Source organism: Corylus avellana, chromosome ca3, assembly GCF_901000735.1.
Source record: "Corylus avellana chromosome ca3, CavTom2PMs-1.0".
Classification (NCBI taxonomy): domain Eukaryota; kingdom Viridiplantae; phylum Streptophyta; class Magnoliopsida; order Fagales; family Betulaceae; genus Corylus; species Corylus avellana.
Genome location: NC_081543.1, coordinates 29005132 through 29027359, shown reverse-complemented (window position 1 = coordinate 29027359; position 22228 = coordinate 29005132). Strand labels below are relative to the sequence as shown.

Here is a 22228-nt window from a genome sequence, read left to right as displayed (position 1 = left end):
ATATTGTAAGTTGTAACCCTAAATCATTGAATAGAAAAATATAGCTGTACTCTTTCATGTGGACGTAGGCACATTGCCGAACCACGTCTGTGTTGAATCTCTCTCAATTTTATATGTGTGTTTATTGTTAGCCTTAAAAACTAGGCTTGACCATTATCAAAAACACGTTTTACCTTTTGTTTATACTTTGACCTTTCCAGATGAGAAATCATGATTCTGTACTTACATACACCCCATAACACTAGGCTTAGTATCCATTAACTCTTGATTTCTTTTAGCAATGATTGATCGGGATGAGAGTGTTGTATATAAAATTCTAGGAGCGAAATAATCGGAGTTATGAAGCAATTTTTAACATTGTTTTGTCACTAAAGCTTTTTTTGAAGCATTCTAAATGCCGAAATTCCAATCCACTTACCAGACTTTGAGAACTTCATTTTAAACCATCCAATCCACCAAACATAGACTTTGAGAACTTCATTTTAAACCAACTCTTCTGACTCTTGCTCTTCGATGCTCACCAAAATCTCTACAACACTATTGGCAGTTGAAAGACACTCTTAATCTAAGTAGGGATAACTTGAATTATCGCTTTCAAGAGAATCTCTTTCCCCGCTTGTAATACAAACTCCACCTTCCAATTATGTATCTTGCTCCAAATTCTGCCATTTATGCTTTCGAAAGTTTTAGTCTTGGACTTTCCAATCAACGCCGGAAAGCCTAAATATTTATCATAACTTTGAGACTAAGAGCATGTCTGAGATTATGTTTGAGAAATAAAGCTTTTAAGTCAAAAAAATATTTTTGAAAAAAGTTTAAAAATGAAACTTTTGTCAAAAATAGTTTTGACCATTTTTAAACTCTTGAAACCCTTAAAAGCGCTTCCAATTTTTTTTGTACTAAACGAATTTTTTGAATATTAAACGCACTTGTATGTCCCTCAAACAAACACCCAAACAAACCCAAAGAGTGGCTTATCATCTGAGCTCCTTGCTGCCATAACAACACCTCTATCAACCTTTTTATTGCTTTATGTAAACTTTGACCCATTGAATAGCAAATCATTTAGTTCGACATATCTTCTAAAGCCTACCACTTGTCCTACAGCCATTGGTGCTACTCCAAATTTTTCTAATTGGTCAATTATCTCATTAATATCCCCGACAATATAAGCATGGGTTAGGTGAATGACCTTGGAATTGAAGTTGTGCTACTCCAAACTCTTACTTGAGTTGTGTTTTGTTAACCTCTGGTCAGTGGTAGCCGGTAGGTGAAAATGAATGTTGCATGCAGAATTATCTTCCCTTCCTGACTTCTTTTTTTTTTTTTTTTTAAAGAAAAAAAAAACTTTATTTTAGACTCCGAAGTAAGTATTACGCATTTTGAGAAAATCTCCTAAGTTTCAAAAATTTTAAATTTGATTCAATTGACCCCTCTCCGTCAGATTCAATCGTTAACCTCTAACGAAAATGCATAAAAGGCCAAATTACGCTTCTACTTAAAAAAATTAATAATTTAAAAATAAGGATGGATTTAGAATTTTATAAAAAGTTAATGGTATAAAGGTCATTTTTATCACTATTAACGTTTAGAATTTGACGGATGGCATACATTGCATCAAATTAAAAGTTCAGATAAGTAAAATTAAGAATTTTTAAATTTAAAGAAATCTTTTCAAAATACGTGATAATTCATGAGTCTTAAATGAAAAAAAAAATAAAAAATAAAAAAAATAAAAAAATTGAACATACTCATGTGACTCATTTGAGTTTCAATTGCTTTAGACATAATCCATCCCCATTCTTCATGCAAAAACATCATGGGGCTCCACGTCATCTGCATCATTTAAAAGCTTGGAAGAGATCGATATGTACATTATAATAAAAAGACCATTTTTGACTCATAAAAGTCTTAGGTGGTAAGAGGCTACAGGTTCTATCATATGTGAGGGTTGAGATCTCTTCCAATTGGAGAGAAATTGAAGATTCTCCAATTGTTAATTGTGACCCTTTATTTTAAATTCAATGGTCTATAAAATTATTTAAACCTCGGTTATACAAAAGCAATTAACATTTTATAGATCATTGAAATTAAAATAAAGAATTACAATTAACAATTAAAAAATTACTAATTTCTCAGGGAATATCAGGACCACATCAAATGTTGCATTTAATTTTCACATTTTCTTGTATGACACAATACAGCAACACGTCATGACGGGACCATATTATACCGGCATCTATTTTAGTTATTCTCCAAAATTGACTTGATTTTAAAAATTATTTAGTATCCATTATTCTCTTCCTATCCCATGCGTCTAGAAAATCCTGGCAAGAAAGGGTTTTGCTTAATTATTTAAAATATCATAACGAGTGGTCGCCATATATACCTTCTGTTGAAAATAATCTCTCATGGGTCGCACTCAACTTGTCCCAATATGAAGATAATACAACTAGTCACATATGAATAATAAATACAAAACCCATTTCACACATCTATTTTTAATAGGAGTGAAAGGCAATTACGGTTAGCGGTTTAGCTAACTGTAACCGGTTAGTAAAATTGGAGATACATGTTTAAAGTATAAGCTATTCATAAAGGTCACATACATAACTGCGTCCACATGTCTAGACTTTAGGAGTTGTGCATCTTCACAAATCACACACAACCCCATGACATCAGTGTCCCCATAATTAATAGATTCAAACGTAAACCTTTTACCCATGATTTTGGCATTATGCCATATGCTACTACCGTGACACCAATGTACACATACGTCTTTTCTTTTTTTAATTTCTACCTAAATATACAAGTAATTCACGAATGTGCAGCGTTGATCCCACATTCCCATTTAAAAAAGAATAAATCCAGAACTTTTTCTAAAGTTCCACATACCTAATCTAAACATTTATATGTACAGAACACAACCATCTTATGTAACTAAAAGAATAAGAGTTGACCAAGTGACCCTCATGTTTCCAATAATACAGTTCCAAAAAATTGAACTTGAATCTTCACACACTTAAAAAGATAAAAAGATTATCAACTTCATACAACTGAAGTTTTAAATCAACTCTACTATGTCACGCCAAACAAGGCCCAACTCTGACGGCACAACATAACATTATAATTGAAAAACAGAAAAAGAAACCATATCCCAACCGAAGAAGGCTAAAGAAAACCATATCACAATATTTATCTAAAGAAAAATAAAATAAAATATATTAAAAATTTCAAGTCATACTATGAGCAAAACAATAAAATTACGATTTCTTTTAACGAAAAAATGGACCTTTCCTAAAGATTTTTAAGCCCCAAACACAAACACTCAAATTGCCACAACTTCAGCAAGCATCGGACTCTGCCATCGAATAATGAATCGATTTTTCCCCCCCAAAAAAAAAAAAAAAATTCAAATCCTAAATCCCTAACATCACAAAAGATCAGATATCAAAAATCGTAACAAAAACATAGCAATCAAACCCCCTGACCTGATCGATTCACACAATGCTATCCAAACAAAAACCCTAATCGATTACTTAAAACAGAAAAAGGGGAATATTCAAAAAGAAAGTGGAGATTTCGATTCAAACAAAAAACATACCTTTAATCGGCGAGTTTCGGAAGCAACACAAAATGATCAAATTCTGAAACTTTCTTTGTATATAAATACGTATATGTATTCCAAAAGTTTTAGGGAGAGAGAGAGAGGGCTTCAACACAAGAAAGTAGCATATATAGTTCTCAAGAGGTAGTTCAATCGGCTGTGACCACGCTTAATGAAGCGGAAGTCATTAGTTCGAATTCCCCTTCCCCCTCTTTGTGCGGGCATGTCAAAAAAAAAAAAAATAGTAGCATATAAGCCATAAGGGAGAGTGCAACAAAAGAGGTAGGGGCTGGCGAGAGGAACAGGCTGTGACAGAGTTTCATTGTGACAGACGTGGGCAATGAGGATGGCGTCCACGTAGGCCCAGCCGCGTTAGATGGACACGTGTAGGCATAAGAATGGTACAAAGAGCGTGTATTCCGACACGTGCGGTCATGGGCTCCGTGTTTCAGTCTAATTTGAATTTTATAATAGGCGGAAATTCAGAATATTAACGTATGCCGTGACGGTGAATAATGATTACTCGTGGACCTCTCGGTGTGAATAGAAACGAAGTCGTTTCAATGGCTTGTGCGTCTTGATTGGTTTATACCGCCACCACTGAAAGCTATACAAAACCCGCTTCCAGCATTACCTACTGAGGTGTGAACAGAAGAAACCGGAGGAAGAGAAAGAAATCAAAGGTTGAGCATTGACCGTCGCCTCCACTTCACGGAACTGCCGGTGGCTAACTCCCCTCAAATTTTTCTTTTTGTCTATTCTCTTTTATTTAAGGTCTACGATTGAGTCTGTTATTGATAATTAATCAGATGGTCCAAACTAAGGCTCTTCAATTAGCCAAATTCATGACAAAAGAATGAAACAAATAGGCACTCGTGTTTCATTTGTGTTGACACTTGAAAGAAGATGATTGTATTATAAGAGCATTGCTATTCTACATCATGGATTCTTTATATTGATGCCAACTGTTGATGTTTTGTTTTAAGAACTTCAACTGAAAGGTTTATTTTTTGAAAGGTTCAATTCAACCATTTTTTTTTTTTTCATTAACAGTCGTACTTGTTTACTAAGAGTGCATCATTTATAAATCTAACAATTTTAATAAGGATTTGATGTCTTTTACGTCCTCTAATTGAGAGTTAACATGTTAAGCATGGAACACAATACCGAAATGCACATCCACACCAAATCAGGTCTACCTTATTTGGAAAAACCCATTATTTTGGAAGGGTTGGTCGCACAATAATGGCCTTTTAGGACCCAGATTGCACCATCATTGTTGAAGATATTCTCAATAGTTTTCAATTGGCAAATAAAACCATAAAAGGTTAGTACTTGAGGATGTAATAATACAACAAAAGAATTAAGACAAGGTTGCAAGGATATTTCCCTGAAATTAGAATTCCATCAAACGATTTAAATATCTTTATAAAATTTTAGTATCTTTCTTTTTTATTGGCAATAACTTTTGGATATGGGGGAACTAATATCAAAATCCAAATTTGGTATGCCAGATTTTCAAACCTTTTTTGATCACATGGTTTCACCTATATAATTGTAAGGTAGTAGAGAAAGCTACTGATCAAGGTGCAAAATTAGAACACTATATCCATCACAAATCATACTTGTACTCACCAAGCCGAAAGATATGGAGAAGTCTTCACTCAAACTCGCTTACTTGGTTGCGCTCTTGGTCATTGCCTCTAGTAAGAAATTTTCATTTCTTTCAATTGTTTTATTGTTCACCATTAATTGGATTCATATATTTCACAGCATAAAATATGTGAGAAGAAATAGACTAATTGTTGAAGTATAACTGAAATTGTCTGTTTCTTAATTCCCAAATGTGGTGGCTGCAGGTTTTCAATACAAAGCAGATGCAAGGAATGTTGTAGTGATTCACTGCACACCTGAGCTAAGATGCCTTAACCCATGCGAGTGCAAACTTGGTCATTGTGTGTGTCACCCTCCAAATGAAGATTCGGTTGCAAAAGCCTTCATCGATCACCTACAGATGCAAGAACAAATTTCACATTGAATTACAAGACAATAGAAGTAAACCTTTTTTTCTAAGGAAAAAAAAGAAAAGAAAAAAAAAACTTGATTCATAGAGCATTGTACTTCTCGGGGAGTCATGTTACTTACCCTAAGTGGAATAAAATGAATAACACATATCCTGAAGTTTTAATTTAACTCTTCATATTATTACTATTATTCCTACTTTATCAATTAATGGAAACACTATTTGACAATGAACCATCTTTAACATATCAAAGATGATAAATTCTTTTGTGATTTTAAGGTTTGGTCCTATTAACAGGACTTGGGACAGGAGCTTGATGTTTTGGTCTTTATTGGACAAGTTTTAGCTTAAAACCCAAGTTTCGCCCTGCCTGCCACCACCTTTCAAAACTGTAATCATGGCTTGAAAATTCCATTTCATGAAGACATGCATTTTGAATGAACATATGGCATCTGGCTCTGCCCATGACCAGCTGATGAGAATCTTCTATTTTGTTATTTATGATTGCATGGTATGGGAGCTTGATCTTGTTTTCGGTCGCGATCTAAAATCCCTATGGTTGTGTTTGCTAATGGTTTTTGAAGAGTAATGAAGAACAATACACGAGTTACACCAGACTCCTAACGCTTAGCTGAAAGAAGTGGCGGTGAAAGCAAAGTGTCAACTCTTACTTGAGTTGTGTTTTGTTAACCTCTGGTCAGTGGTAGCCGGTAGGTGAAAATGAATGTTGCATGCAGAGTTATCTTCCCTTCCTGCCCTTTTTTTTTTTTTTTAAAGAAAAAAAAAACTTTATGTTAGACTCCTGAAGTAAGTACTACGCATTTTGAGAAAAGCCTCCAAATTTCAAAAATTCTAAATTTGATTCAATTGACCCCTCTCCGTCAAATTCAACTGTTAACCTCTAACGAAAATGCATAAAAGGCCAAATTACGCTTCTACTTAAAAAAATTAATAATTTAAAATTAAGGATGGATTTAGAATTTTATAAAAAGTTAAGAGTATAAAGGTCATTTTTATCACTATTAACGTTTAGAATTTGACGGATGACGTACATTGCATCAAATTAAAAATGTAAATAAGTAAAATTAAGAATTTTTAAATTTGAAGAAACCTTTTTAAAATACGTGATAATTCATGAGTCTTAAATGAAAAAAAAAAAAAAAAAAAAAAAAAAAAAAAAAATTGAACACACCCATGTGACTCATTTGAGTTTCAATTGCTTTAGACATAATCCATCCCCATTCTTCATGCGAAAACATCATGGGGATCCACGTCATCTGCATCATTTAAAAGCTTGGAAGAGATCGATATGTACATTATAATAAAAATATCATTTTTGACTCATAAAAGTCTTAGGTGGTAAGATGCTACATGTTCTATCAGTATGTGAGGGTTGAGATCTCTTCCAATTGAAAAGAAATTAGAGATTTTTCAATTGTTAATTGTGACCCTTTATTTTAAATTTAATGGTCTATAAAATTATTTAAACCTCGGTTATACAAAAGCAATTAACATTTTATAGATCATTAAAATTAAAATAAAGAGTTACAATTAACAATTAGAAAATTTCTAATTTCCCAGGGAATATCAGGACCACATCAAATGTTGCATTTAATTTTCACATTTTCTTGTATGACACAATACAGCAACACGTCATGATGGGACCATATTATACCGGCATCTATTTTAGTTATTCTCCAAAATTGACTTGATTTTAAAAATTATTTAGTATCCATTATTCTCTTCCTATCCCATGCGTCTAGAAAATCCTGGCAAGAAAGGGTTTTGCTTAATTATTTAAAATATCATAACGAGTGGTCGCCATATGTACCTTCTGTTGAAAATAATCTCTCATGGGTCGCACTCAACTTGTCCCAATATGAAGATAATACAACTAGTCACATATGAATAATAAATACAAAACCCATTTCACACATCTATTTTTAATATGAGTGAAAGGCAATTACAGTTAGCGGTTATTAACTAAAATTGTTAACTGTAATCGGTTAGTAAAATTGGCTGACCGCCTATGCAATTAACTGACAATTAACGGTTAATAACCTTAATAACTGCTAACCACTTTTTAAAAAAAAAATTAAAAAAAAAAAATCAAAACGACGTCGTTTTTATGAATATGATAAAACCTTACTAGACATTATTTTTAGATTTTTATATATTTTTATATATATTTAAACAAAAAAAAAAAAAAAAGACGTTGTATATATATATATATATATATATAAAGCAAAGGACAATCCCCATAACTAATTAATTTGGGCCAAAGGATGGCTCAAAGTTAAAGTCTCCTCATCAGTCGTCTGTCTCCCTGTGATCTCTTTAATTCCTCATCCATCTTTTTGTTCATATTTTGTGAGCTGTCAATTAATTTACCTCTTTGAATGGCCGCTCTTGTTTTCTCCCTTTGACAGTTGGCCTCACATGATCCGGAATTTCCAGGAAAGTTCTAGATTTCGTCAGTTAAAAATATTTGATTGAGATATTTTGGCCGGGTTTCTTTTCTCAACATTTTTTTTCCTTAATTTCTATATATTATCTGATTTGTACGTACGATATATTTCCCATGACTCTATTTTTAGTATTTAGATTCTTTCTGGCACTTTTTCTTGTGTAAGAATTTTTCTTGTGTAAGAATTTCTTGTGTAAGAATTCTTTCTGGCACTTTTTCTTTCTAACACGTTTTTCCTTTTGTTTATCCTTTGACCTTTCCAGATGAGGAAATCATGATGATTCTGTACTGACATACACCCTATAACACTGGGCTTAGTACCCATTAGCTTTTTTTTTTTTTTTTTTAGCAATTATTGATTGGGACGAGGGTGTAGTATATAAAATTTTTCATAAAAATTATGTTAGAATATTAATTTAAATGATTAAATTCATCATCTCCTATTAGTGTAAATTTTTAAATAAACTATAATTTTAAGTCTTTAACGCTTCAACCATGGATCATCACATAAATAATATAAAAATTCAAAGTCCAGATCCCCAGCAATTTGTTGCCTACATAGAGACTAACTCTTTAACATCTACTCACTCTAGAGTACTCTTGGAGATCTATTTGAATTAAATCTTTATCATTTCACTAAAAGGAATACTTTGAAGAGCAATATGACCCACAATCATATGATAGATGAATATCATTTTTATTTTAAAAGTAGATGGAGTAGTTGGGGCAAAAGCAAAGGACAACCCCATAACTAATGGCCTCCACCCGCCACAATAGAAGCCTCAAAAACCAATACATAGTAAGAAACATCACAGAGAGCCATGAATGAAAGATACGTATTGACAACAAAGAGGATGATCGATCGAAAACCAGCCTCATGATCATTTAGCGTCAAGAGCATCCTGGGTCTTCCTGAAAAGCTTGTGCTCAATATGCTGAGCAAAGGTGCGAGGTGGGAAGATCGCCGGCTCCTCCTCCGACACAACCTCCGGCAGCGGCTTCAGGATGATCTTCTCCTTGGGTGGCTCGCAGAAGACCGCCCACGAGATCCTCACCTTCTCCTTGTTCACCAGCCCCCTGTGAAGAATACTCTTGTACTTCCGGTTGCTCAGGATCTCGATGGTGTCGCCGATATGCATGATGATGGAGTTGGGAACGCATTTCGCAGTCACCCATTTGCCTTGGTAGAAGAGTTGCAGGCCGGGCACCATGTTGTGAAGAATGAAAGTGAGCGCGCTCACGTCGGTGTGAGCTTCAACGCCGAGGGCGAGCTCCGGCTGAGGGCAGATCGGATAGTAGTTGATTTTCATTTGGAGAAGAAGTTCTTCCAGGCCGCCGACTTCCTTCTCTAGCCTCCCTTCTTCCAATCCCAAGCCAAGGGATAGTATAGAAAACACCTTGCTAGCTAGGCTTCTCAGTTGCCTTGCATACTCGCTTGTTGCCTCACTGCATTCAGTGTCACATTAATCATAATTGGCACTGGGAAATTAAAATAAACAACAGTTTTATTTCATTAATCCAAATTTAAAGAGGATGTTAGTAGCTTCTTCATTAAATTTTGAAACACGATTTATTTTAGATACTTAGATGATATGAACGGTTGAAATTTATAAATTTGAGAATCTCAAATTTAAGAAGAATTTTACAGATCTCAATCAATTAACGGAGAAAATTCATTTTTATGGTTTTGATTAAATTTATTTCATTGACTTTAGAAACAATGACGACAAGTAGAATATTCTCCATAAAAAAACGAATTAGTTAACCTTGATTTATTTTTTAATAAAAATGTTTGGAATACTACAATTCCCTCATAAACTCATGCAAGTGCCATGTGACATAACATGGGTTAAAGTAGCTGAAATGGTAAGTATTATGTGAACTATTACATCAATTTATAAAACATTTATAGCAAAAGTTATATATAGTAACCTCAGCCTCACTTTTTTTTTTTTTCTTTTTTTAAAAAAAAATTAAAGTGGTATTTTTGGCATTTTTAAATCACAGACAATGAATTACGTATACTTTTAAAAGTTAAACTACTTTTTTTTAAAAAAATAATTAACTGCATTTTTTTAAATCGCAATCGAAAATGGAGAATTAAACACATGTGGCTGGCTTACATGTAATCGGTGGGTATCTTGGGCCAGATGGACATGTCACGCTTGACCTCAGGGTAAACAAGGTGGAAGAAATAGTCCTCCCACTCGAGCTGGCCACTAGCGTTATTGGCCAGCTTGCTGCCATAGCCTTGAATCTTCCCCAACTCCTGCTCATTAGCGTGCTTCTCCTTCTCCTCCACCGGGAGATCAAAGAACTCCTTTCCGGCCTTCTTCACCCGTTGGAGGAGGTCGTCGGAGATGCCGTGGTTTACAAGGTGCATGACACCCCATTCCACCGCCGCTTTCTTCAACTCCTCCCGGCATTTTTCCCGGACCGCCTCATCGTCGGAGTCTATGTCCCGCAAATCTATGGTCGGAACTTGCGGCCCCTCTTCCTTCTTCTCTTCCTCGAAGATGTTTCCGATGCTGTTTAGCTCCTCTTGAGGCCTCACGTACTCCTTTGGGATTGACTGAATCCCACTGCTTGACAAGCTCTCAACTCTTGGAGCAACTGAAGTCACCATCCTCTCAAAAGTTTTCTTTCTTTCTTTCAAACACTTTCTCTCCTGCAATATTTGCTCTAATGTTAACGTTTTGGGGGGTCTTTATAGCAATATGTTTCAAGAAACTGCCAAGTAAACGAGAACAGAGTGTTTAGTACGTGAAGGGTTTAAGGCCTCTAGAATATTACAGTGATGGGGGGTAGCCTGGTAGAGTAGAGCTACCACAGAAGAGAAAGAAAGTTACGAGTGTTATGGTAGCTCACGTGATGAGCTCACCCACCAGACTCAATGGGTACGGCAGCACGAGGAAGGGTTTGACTAGAAGGTTAAAGCACGGGGAAATCGGCACTTAGCCACTTACCATTTTAGAGTCAAACGGATCAGGATCCACGGCAATTTTTAAGAAATTGCGGTGCAACAATTTTGATATGTAAGGTCAGCAATATGCCACGTCTTCTATCATATTCTTTTGTTTTTTTAACATCTCTTTCAAAGACAAGACCTTAGTAACGTGGCATAAACTCGAAATATTTTTCAAAACACTTTTCAAAGGACAAGTAGATTAGCTAGCTCCACCCAACATACTAGTTTTAAAAAAGTAACACTTTTGTTTTAAACATGTAAGAAGTGGATGTTTTTTTGTTATTGTTATTAAAAAAGTATGTGAGAAGTAAATATTATTAAAAAAAAAATATGTGATTCTCATATGCTAAGGAACACATATCATTTTTAGATCAAAGTTGGTTTGTATGAAATTTCCTTCAAAGAAAATTTATGTCCAACTAAAAAATAGTTGCTATGGCTAATAATTTTTGACATGACCCACGAATGCAACACAAATTAATTAGCAGGTTGGAATTGAGGGGTCTTATCTATTTAAGTAAATGAGTCGAGTTAGTGTTGACCTATATAGTCTTATATCAATGATTCATCACAACCCGAATCCAACTCATGACATGTAGGGCTGATAATTGTTGATACAATTCACAAACTTAACACTAAATTAGAGGGTTAGGTTGAAGGATCTAATCCGTTTATTTGAAAATGCCAGTTTATGGTTGACCTAAATATAGTCTTATATATATGTATGCATCGATACAATATGAATCTGGCACAACGAACACGAATTAACACCCGTAAGAAATATTCATCATCTTTATATCATCTTAAAATACTTTTCTTTTTTTCTTTAAAAAAAAAAAATTAATTATTAGTAAGTGTTTTTTTTTTTTTTTAGCAAATAAGGAATGGGTATGTGAAATCAAAACAGCGAAAAAGAAGTGGACTCTCTAACAACCAAAGTGAACCTCAAAAACCCTTCAACTCAAATCAAAGCGGAAAAAAGGTTTTCGAGGTTCATGTCTCTTCGGATGAAAGCAAAGCGGCAAAGAAAAAAATATGAGACGCGGGTGGGTGGTTGAAACTGACGAAGGAGAGTAGATCTGGCTACGAAGAGCCAAAAATTGGACTCCAAGTCATGTCCGAGGGAAGTGTGGCTGAAAGGACGACAGAGGCGAAGAAAGAGCTATGGTCTTAATTTGGAGGAAAAACAGAAAGGGAGCAAAAATAGCAAAAACAGTAAGATTGGTTGATAAGAATGTATATGACTATCTTCACTCCATGGGGCCTTTTAGGGCTGACTTTAGTGCGTGAAAGTGGAAGAATTTTTCAACTATGGTTGAATGCTGTTCATTATGTGTGGCTGAGTGAGGTATTACATAATATTGGACCATTTTGTGACAATTACAGATTAACAGGGCAACATCCGCTATGAAAAAGTATGGGATTAGTGACGTGTCTAAAGTGCAGGATTTTTTAACATGTCCCCCGCCCCCATATGGGAAGAAGAGAAGATAAGAAGAAAATGAAAAAGAGAAGAGAACATCTTTTCTTTTCTTTTCTTTTCTTTTCTTTTTTTTTTTTTTTTTTTTTCCCTGCTGAGTTTGGGATTTTGGAATTTTTTTTTGCTGCTGGGTTTGGGCGTTTGAAAATTTTCTGGATCTGATTTTTCTGATTGGTTTGGTTTGATTTTTCAGGTTTAATCCACTTGGGGAATGAACATCGTATACTCTAATGGGTAATTTTTCTGATTTTTCTGTTATTTGTCTTAGATTTTAAACGTATTGATTTTTCTGGTTCTTTGCTATTGTAGGTTTCTGATTTTGAATTTGACTAACGGCTATTAAAAATTTTTAACGGCATGAATTTTATTGTCTTTTTCATTGATTCAGATAGTAAATTTTCGAAAAAAAATAAAATAAAAATAAAAATTAGAAATTTAAAAACTTTGGAGGGTTGACTCAGGGACTTATTATACAAATACCCTATAAATAATTGATAATAAAAATTATAATACCCAGCAACACTTTTATGGAATTAAAGTAAACTTGACAAAATAAGGAAAAAAGTTGCTAGTGTTTTACAAATCAGAATTAAAGTAACCATGGAGAATCATTGCACAATATTCTTTGAGAAATGTTACATATATCCCAAGTTTTCTTTATAAAAGTTGATTCTTAAATGATGTGTTACCATCCCATGAGTTGGTGACACATTTCTCAAAATAATAAATCTTATAAGATGGTGACACATCATTTAGAAACTAACTTTTAAGAAGAAAATTTAGGATGTGAAGTACTCCTCATATTCTTTACATAATAATATAATACAAATCATCATTTTATATATATATATATATATATATATATATTTTAAAACGAGAATCTTTGGAATTTCATTGATAATAAGATTAAGAGCATAAAGCTCTTACATCAAAGAGCATAAAAGCTCTGAAAAATCATAGCCCAAAGCTATGAGGTTACAACGTCATGATACAATACAGATCTTACAATTATATATTATTTATGACCTCAACGTTTTCGCTAACCTATGTACAGCTGCGGTTAAAGCACATATCTGCTCTTAGGCAGACTAGATCTAAGACATAAGTAGCTATATTTTTCAACCTTTATTTTCCGGCCATGAGTGATTTCTCTCACACCGATCTAATCCTTCTCACCTAATAGATAGCTCATGATGACAGATTTAGAGAAAAGCAAACTCTTATTCAAAAATAAAAACACAAACAAACAACCAGCAAGTAGTAGCAACGACTAGGGTGAAAGAGACGATACGCACTAGCCGGCAGCATTGGCGCGTGGCGAAGCAAAAACCGGTTGAGGAGAGCAAATCTAAGTTTGAAGACCTAGATCTAAAACTCCACCGATTTCAAGGAGGAGATGAGCAGCACAACACGGTGGAAGAGGTTGAAGTTGCTGGTTTAGTCGAAGAACACCTAAAAGCAACAAGAAACAAAAAAAACAAGAAAAAACCAGAAGAGGAGGGGGAGTTTGGTCACCAAAAACCCTATCCTCGAGGTTAGGAGCGGGAAATAGAGGGAGAGGGAGTAGATCTGCTCCCTCCTCCATTCTTTATTGTTATTATTTTTAGGAAAACAAAAACTAATTACTTTTCAGTTTTATAGATTCCATAATATATATTGAGTTCAAAGCATGCCAACTACCCAGAAAAATTGCACGTTTCAGCTGACCAAATTCTGAGCTTCACCTATGCACGTTGCCCCAGATACGTTCTGGACCAATTAAGAAAGTTCTATAGCTAATCACAATTTTTGCATGAAAAAATTACAACTATGTGCATAATTTACCCAGAATGAAAACGTGATTATTTTTTATTTTTTTTTTAAAAAAAATTATTATTTTCTTGCTGGCCAAACAGTATGGAAGGTGATTTATTTTAATAGCTAGCAAAGAAAGATTTATACACACGACCTATCAATTAAAGATATATCGTATCGAACGAATGTACAAATAAATATAAAATCTCTAATATTTGATCCAACTTGAAGTATAACAGAAAATAAACTGTTGGTCCTTGAAAATTCTTTTGAGTGATGCCATTTGAAGGAAAAATACTTGAGGTACTACAACTTTTACTACAATCTTCTTACAAATTCACGTGACAACATCTTACTGACAAAAAAAAAAGGGATAACTTCATTTTAGACTCTTGAATTACCACGCGATTTGACAAGCACCCCTAAACTTCAAAATCTCTCAATTTGAATCCTTAAACTTTCAATTGCAGTCAATTTAAACATATCCGTTAGATTTAACCGTTAACTTCTAACAAAAATACATAAAAAGACCAAAATATCATTGATTTTCATTTTTATTTATTTATTATTTTTTAATTTGGAATTAAGGGTAAATTTAGAATTTTATAAAAAAGTCAGAGGCATAAACGTCATTGTCTCACTTTTAACCTTTAAAATCTAACAGAGAGGTTCAAATTGACTACAATTGAATGTTCAGGAGTTTAAATTGAGAAGTTTTGAAGTTTACGGGCTTGGTAAATTACATGATAATTCATGAATTAAAATTAAAATTACCAAAAAAAAAAAATTAAGTAAAAAAATTATAAGGTAATTAATTCTTTAGTGGCTGACATGATAACCAATACTTGAATTGTCACGAAACTTAGAATATAAGTTGTAGTGCCCTTAGCAATAGTACTCCATTTGAAAAATGTAAAAGGTTTTATTAATGGCTCCTAGAATTTAGAAAGAATAATATATATACACACATTATTATATATATTAATTTGCTAGCATGAGCACGTACAATTGGGCAGTGGGGTCCTGAGAGTTCTTGGCCCCTACTCACTTAACCACTAAAGCTAGGCAAATGATCATCCATGTCCTTTTGAGAGTAGCTTTCATCGGATAGTGTTCTATATTTTATGGTATTTAAAAAGAAAAAAAACCTAGGCAATACAAAGTTACTAGGTTATTGAAATGTCTTTCCCAAATATTAAATAACCCTACATTATTGCATATAATATAGAATTATTTAATAGAAAGATGTACATGCTTTTTTAATAGTATGGACAAAGTTAGAATAATTTTTATTAGAAACTCATGTGCATTTCACATGTTATTAAAAAAATGAACACGTATCACTTTTATAGAATAGGTTGAAGGGAATTCTTCCAACCCAATTTGGAGGAAAACTTTGTCCATAATCATTCAAGTAATCAATTTTCTTCATTAATTAATTATGTGTAATAATCTTATTTTGTGAGTCCAATGAACAAAAAAAAAAAAAAAAACTTTACTTATATTGATCATTTAATTATTTCTATGAGAAACCTTACTTTAGACCGCTGAACTACCGTGAGTTTTGAGAAGACCTCCCTAAAATTTAAAAACTCTCAATTTACACCCATGAACTTTTAATTTCAATCAATTTACCCTCTCTGTTAGATTTTAAATATTAAAAGTGATAAAATGACATTATACTCCTAATTTTTTTAAAAAAAATTTCAAATTTACCCTTAATTTCTTTTTTTTTTTTTCTTTAAGAAAAAAAAAACGAAAAAAGGAAAAGTAATTTGGTCTTTCTAGGCATTTTCATTAGAAGTTGATGGCTAAAACTAACGGATTGGGTAAATTGATGGAAATTGAAAGTTCAGGAGTGTAATTTCTATTAATTATGGATCAAAAAGTATACGAACTTGAATTGCTAAACCTATTACAAATAGAGTAATGATGCCTAATCTTTTACTCATTTCACACAGATTGACGTGGTTTTTTCTTTTATGTAGATGACATAGAAAACTATTTATAACATTTCACGTCAACCAATATGAGATGGGTGTGAGATATTGTCCGCCTAACGTGGTGAAAAGGGGGCAGTTATTAATCACCCGTTAACCGCTAACCGCACTAACCGTTAACCGCTAATAGCACTAACTGCTAACTGCCTAAACGGTTACGGTTAACAGTTTTAGATTTTGAAAAAACCTTTATATACATTATATAAAGGTATATTATATAATATACCTTTATGTATATTATATAATATATATTATATTTATATGGGATAAATGTAAAATTGGTTATTGTAGTTGGCCTAAACTACAAATCACTTAATGTGGTGTAAAAAATAATGTATAAGTCCATGTAATTGGCCTAAATTACAAATCACCGTTGTGGTATAAAAAAGAATTTATAGGTCCTCAAGGTATGTCAAAATAACAGTTTACCTCATGAAATCAATTTTTGTTAAGTAATTAACAAAATATGTCACTTTGCCATGTCATAACCAATAAAAACGCGACACATGTTATTATTAATTTCAGACTTTCAAAAATAAAAATTAGGATTTTACATCATTTTACGACGCCATCTAAGATTACATATTAACCCTCATTTCACGACATACTGCTACAGTAAATTAACCTAATACCTTATGTCCCCAAAATTTTACCTCGTGCGTAACCCTTCCTCATCTTCATCTTTCTCAGCCACTTCACAAAATGCGATCATCAAATTCTGACAAAATGCTCCCAAATCGTGGTGAGAGAGATGAAAATGAGTTAGGGTTATGCACTGAATAAAATTTTAGGGATAGAAAAGATTAGGTTAATTTATTATAGTAGTATGACGTGACAAAGTAACGGATTTTGTTAAGTTACGTAAAGGAAATTGATTTTAGAGAGTAAAATGTTATTTTGGTCTACCCCAAGGACTTATCAATTATTTTTTATACTATATGGGGTGGTTTGTAATTTAGGTCAACTACAGGGACCTATAACTTATTTTTTATACCGCATGGAGTTATTTGTAATTTAGGGCAACCACATAGACTAATTGTGCATTTATATATATATATATATATATATATATATACATGAAATGACTTTGTTTTTGTATTTAAATATATATAAAAATTTAGAAATGATGTCATATGTAGTAGGGTATTATCATATTACTATATAAATGACGTCGTTTTGTTTTGTTTTGTTTTTTTTTTGTTTTAAAAAGCTGTTAGCAGTTATTAAGATTATTAACCGCTAACCGCTGGTTAACCACCGCATAAGTAGTTAGCAGAGGCGATTAGTAAATTTTACTAACTGCCTAGGTGATTACAGTTAGTGATTATAACCAATAACCGCTACCTGTAATAAAACCAACATATAACAATGTCAAACAACCCATGTGTTTTTTAGAGGGTTCAAACATGCATACTTTCCAGAAATTTGATCTTTATGTTCCCAGTTTCCCAATCTGTGGGCTGGCGGGAGGGTTGAACGAATATGGAAGAATGAGCTGGTAGGTGGTCACTCGTGTCTGCAACTTTCAGTCAGCAGTTCTATCTGCCTTAATTACTGTTTTTCTTTTCGTTTTCTCCATCCCTGGCCTACTTCTTTGCCTTTATTTCATGCCCACTTGATTTTGGGAGGTTATATATACATATCGAGGCTTTAGTTGGGGGTCTTGGGCTTTAATTATATATGCCAAAAGTTAGGAGAATTGAAGACCTTAATTTCCTGTTAATTTTGAGATCAACTCTATAGAAGGGATGGTAGGTTTTCCACAAAGTTTATTTCAAAGGAATCTATAATTATAAGGGTTTGAAATTCTATAAATCCAGGACTTTTTATACCACTAGGAAGAATGAAGAGCCATGCACCTTAATTTTAATTAATGTATACTTTTTGTTTAGTGAATGCCCACAGAAAGATCGACGAGTTACGTGGGTTTTTTTTTTTTTTTTTTTTTTCCTTAAATTACCAATTATCTTAAAAATTTAAACTGATAAAAAATAATTTTTTTAATAATTTAATTAATATCCTAAACGTATTCCACATGCTTCTTATTTAAGCCTAGTAAGAGCATTTCCAGCAGAGTTAGGTATTTTACTTAGTGAAAAAGTACAATTTTTTACTTTAGCTATTATTTTTTCACTACACACTCGAACAGATTCTCTATTTCATTCTCTACTTGCTTTAAAATATTATTTCTTATTTTTTTTTTATTATATTATTACCAACACTTAATTAAAGGAAAAAACAAACACATATATAGAAATCATTCATAAAAACAAAAATAAACACATATAAGGAACATTTATCTCACATGCAAGTACTAATTCTTAAAATTAATAACATACATAAATTTTTTCATCCAACTGCAATTGCTTTGTTTCCATCCGTGTATTTCCATGAAATAAATTTTTTTCTGCATTCAATTTTTTCATCCAATTGTGTGAAGAAATTTTGTGAGCGAGAAAGATAAATTTTGTATGAAGAAATTTTGTGTTTGAGAGAGAGGCGTAGCAAATGTGAAGCGGTGTTTAGAAGAAATAAAAAATGTTTGGTGAAAAGATGTGAAATAAATAAACAATAAACAAAAGAAAAAAATAAACAATATTTTATTTATCTAGCATACTACAGTGAATAGTCCCAAATTGCTATTCACTGTAACAATGTAGATATTCTAGCTAATGGCAAGTTACTCTGTTAGAGCTAAAAATAGAGCAATAATAATTAAATATAAGTATTTTAGTTAAGCTGTTAGAGATGTTCTAAAGGTTGAATCAATTTATTTAAAGGGTTTTTCTGCTTTTCTTCTTTTCTTATTAAATAATAAAATAATAATAATAAATCTATATTGGACCCTAATGTGGACCTGTGGTGGAGCTTACCTGCCATCAATTGAGTGGGGTGGTTGACTCGTAGTAGTGATTGGAGTAGAATATTCTTAGTTTCCAGAGGGCTAAAGTTGGTTAGGTTGAAATTCACAATAATTATTTATATAAATAAATCATTACCAATTTTGAATCTTTGATGGTTAATGTAAAAAAGTCTATGTGGAACCCAGCCTCCTCCGACAAACCAAAATTTAGACTTTTTTAATTTTTAATTTTATTATTTTTTTAAATTGAAAAATAAGAAAAAAGTTGGCCTAAAGTTGAGGCTATCTCATTCCTCAATTCTATTTATTTCATCTGTAAAAGTTATCAATTTGAACCATATTTCACAGTTTAAACTTTTATTTCAATTAAATATTTCACACGTATAAGGATGAATATTAAAATATTAATTAAATTATTAATGAATGCGGAAAAAAATTTCCAAAAGGAAAAAAAAAAAAGAACACACTACAAAAAACTGTAATATTAGTGACGTGGTAACTGTTAACTAATTTTTGCCACGTCACCATGTGGTGACGTGTCAATTTCTGACACGTTACTAAAAACTTTGTTAATGTGTTACTTTTAACATGTCACCAAATGGTTAATAGCCTTGACATGTTACTAACGGTCCGTTACAAATAAATAAAATTCTTGTAATGACATGGAATCTCAATTCATTCCCCTTACTTGCTCATGTGGCACAACTACGTCCAAAAAAAAACAAAACAAAATTGCACAAACTCTCTCCCAATAAGCACCACCCACTACACGGAAGGTGATCATTGCAACCACCATGAGGGCTCTGTCACTTCTCATGCTTCTTGGTCGCATCGTCTCTGTTACGCCATCTCAAGCTGCCTTAAATGGCGGCCACTCTTTCAGCTTTTGTGTCAAGAATCTATATGGCTGTGTCATTCATTTGGCACATTATCTTTTAATTTATATTTTCTCATATTTATCCAATTGTATTGAAGCTTATTGTCGAGTTGTCCGACCATTTTTCTTTGTTTTGTGTTGATGTAATTGTCTTCTTCCCCTCCTTCCCTAAAATAAAATAAAAAATAAAAAATAAAATTTTTTTTAGTGACTTGTGTGAATAGAAACTTAGAAAGTTGATTAGTTATTTAGCTCTTGGGGCTTCTTTGATGATATTTTCCTAGTTCTTTGGTTGTTTTGTACCCTGCATGTGTTGCGCTGTTCTGGCGTACGTTTGTTTAGTCTATTGGGCCATCAGTTAATTTGATTAGACTCTGGTGGATTTTGTGTTTCTCTTTTGGGCCCTCTTGTTTTGTTGTTTTCTTCTCAAAATCTACATTAAATTCTGGTGGATTCTGGTAGACAGACTATATATATATATAACCATCTTTCTTAGGAGGTCACAGAATTTTCCATGTGATACAATTTTTTTTTTTTTTACGTGACTCCACACTCATCAATTGGTGCATTATTAACGAGACTTTTTTTTTTTTGTTTTTTTTGACATGTTCACGCAAGGGAATGTAGAGAGAGAGAGATTCGAACTAGTGACCTTTATTTCATGAGGCGTGGTTCACAGTCGATTGAGCTACTCCGTGAGAATATTATTAACGGGACTACCATGACAAAGTGCCTACTTATTTCAAATGTTCGAGTATGTAGAAATAGTAAATTTAATTATTTAATTAATATTTTAAGTTTTTTTTTTTTTTTTTAAAGGCTTACACTTTCTCTTAATAAATGAGACTGAATATGTGAAATATTTAATTGAAATAGAAGTGAATGATAGAGATAACGTTCGAATTTAAGACTTGTTTTGATACGATATTGAAGCATCATTTGTCTCAAAACCTTGAATTTTTAGAATAATTAGTGATTTAATATATTAATTTTTAGTTTGACGTGTAAGAAAAACTTCCATCACTTCTTCTTTTATATATATAGAGATAAATGCTAAAGACTATATTTTTATCCTTCAACTATTTCACAATATTGATATCGCAGTCTCAATCAACCTTTGGATTAGTCTTTATTAAAAGCAAAAAATTTAAAAGTTGGTTGGGACTACCACATAAGTAGGAGTAATGATTTAAAGATGACTAGAGTCCTCCCAAATGTATTGTGGCTTTGAAAATCACCATTGAATTTGAGACTATTATTATTGAATTTCGATTTATTGGTAATTTTAAAAGCTACATTACATTTGAGAGGATTCTAGTCATCCTAATATCAGTAGAGCTTGAAATTGAGAGTTTGAGAGGATCCAAATAGTGCAAATTTGAGAGGCAAAATTGTTCAAAAAAAAATAAAATGACAATTTTACCCTTCAAATTTGCACTAATTGGATCCTCTTTATTAAGTTCATTTGACATTGAGAGGATTTGGTTCCTACATCAATAATATAGGATACAAATATAGAAAATTATTGTTATCAATATTTTGCCAATATTTTACTTATTTCATCTTATAAATCAATCATTAAATTTGTGGACTTATATGGACCTTACATAAGTCAACGGTGGATCCTATAAATGTACTGGTTGATCTATTAAATTTGGAGGAGAATATATATATATATATATATATATATATATATATAGACAAATTATTAACATCAATTATTTTTAGGGTTGGATGATTTGCCATCAATTAGTTATAATCTCTAGCCTTAATCACACACATATATCCTTACAATGGGCTTTCCTTTTGTATATATATATATATATATATATATATATATGACTATGGGCTAAATAATGTTGCTCCCATTAAACATGGACCGGAAAAGAAGCATGTGAAGGCTCGGCCCAATAACGCCCACTACAACCCTTGGTCCAAACCAACCCGAGCAAAAAGCCCAATAAACAAAAAAATCTGGAAAATAAAAAGGACGGTAGGACCCACATGCCCACGTGATAACCATCCACATGTCAACCATAGTAGACATCCAAGATTTCCCACCAATATAAACAACAATCAAAGCGATGACGTGGCAGATATTGTCAAGACCAAAACATTTGTGAAACAAAAAACACCAAACAGCCGTTGC

The 22228-nt window shown here is 32.7% G+C and overlaps 1 protein-coding gene across 1 annotated transcript; it reads right to left on the bottom strand.

Annotated features, from left to right (window-relative positions):
• Positions 1-8778: 8778 nt before the first annotated feature.
• Positions 8779-10862, bottom strand: LOC132175962 (leucoanthocyanidin dioxygenase). The gene is made up of 2 exons (XM_059588063.1): positions 10221-10862; positions 8779-9543 (listed from the first exon to the last, which is right to left on the bottom strand). The coding sequence occupies exons 1-2, from the start codon at positions 10721-10723 to the stop codon at positions 8979-8981; spliced, it is 1068 nt and encodes a 355-aa protein (XP_059444046.1). The 5' UTR covers positions 10724-10862; the 3' UTR covers positions 8779-8978.
• Positions 10863-22228: the final 11366 nt, after the last annotated feature.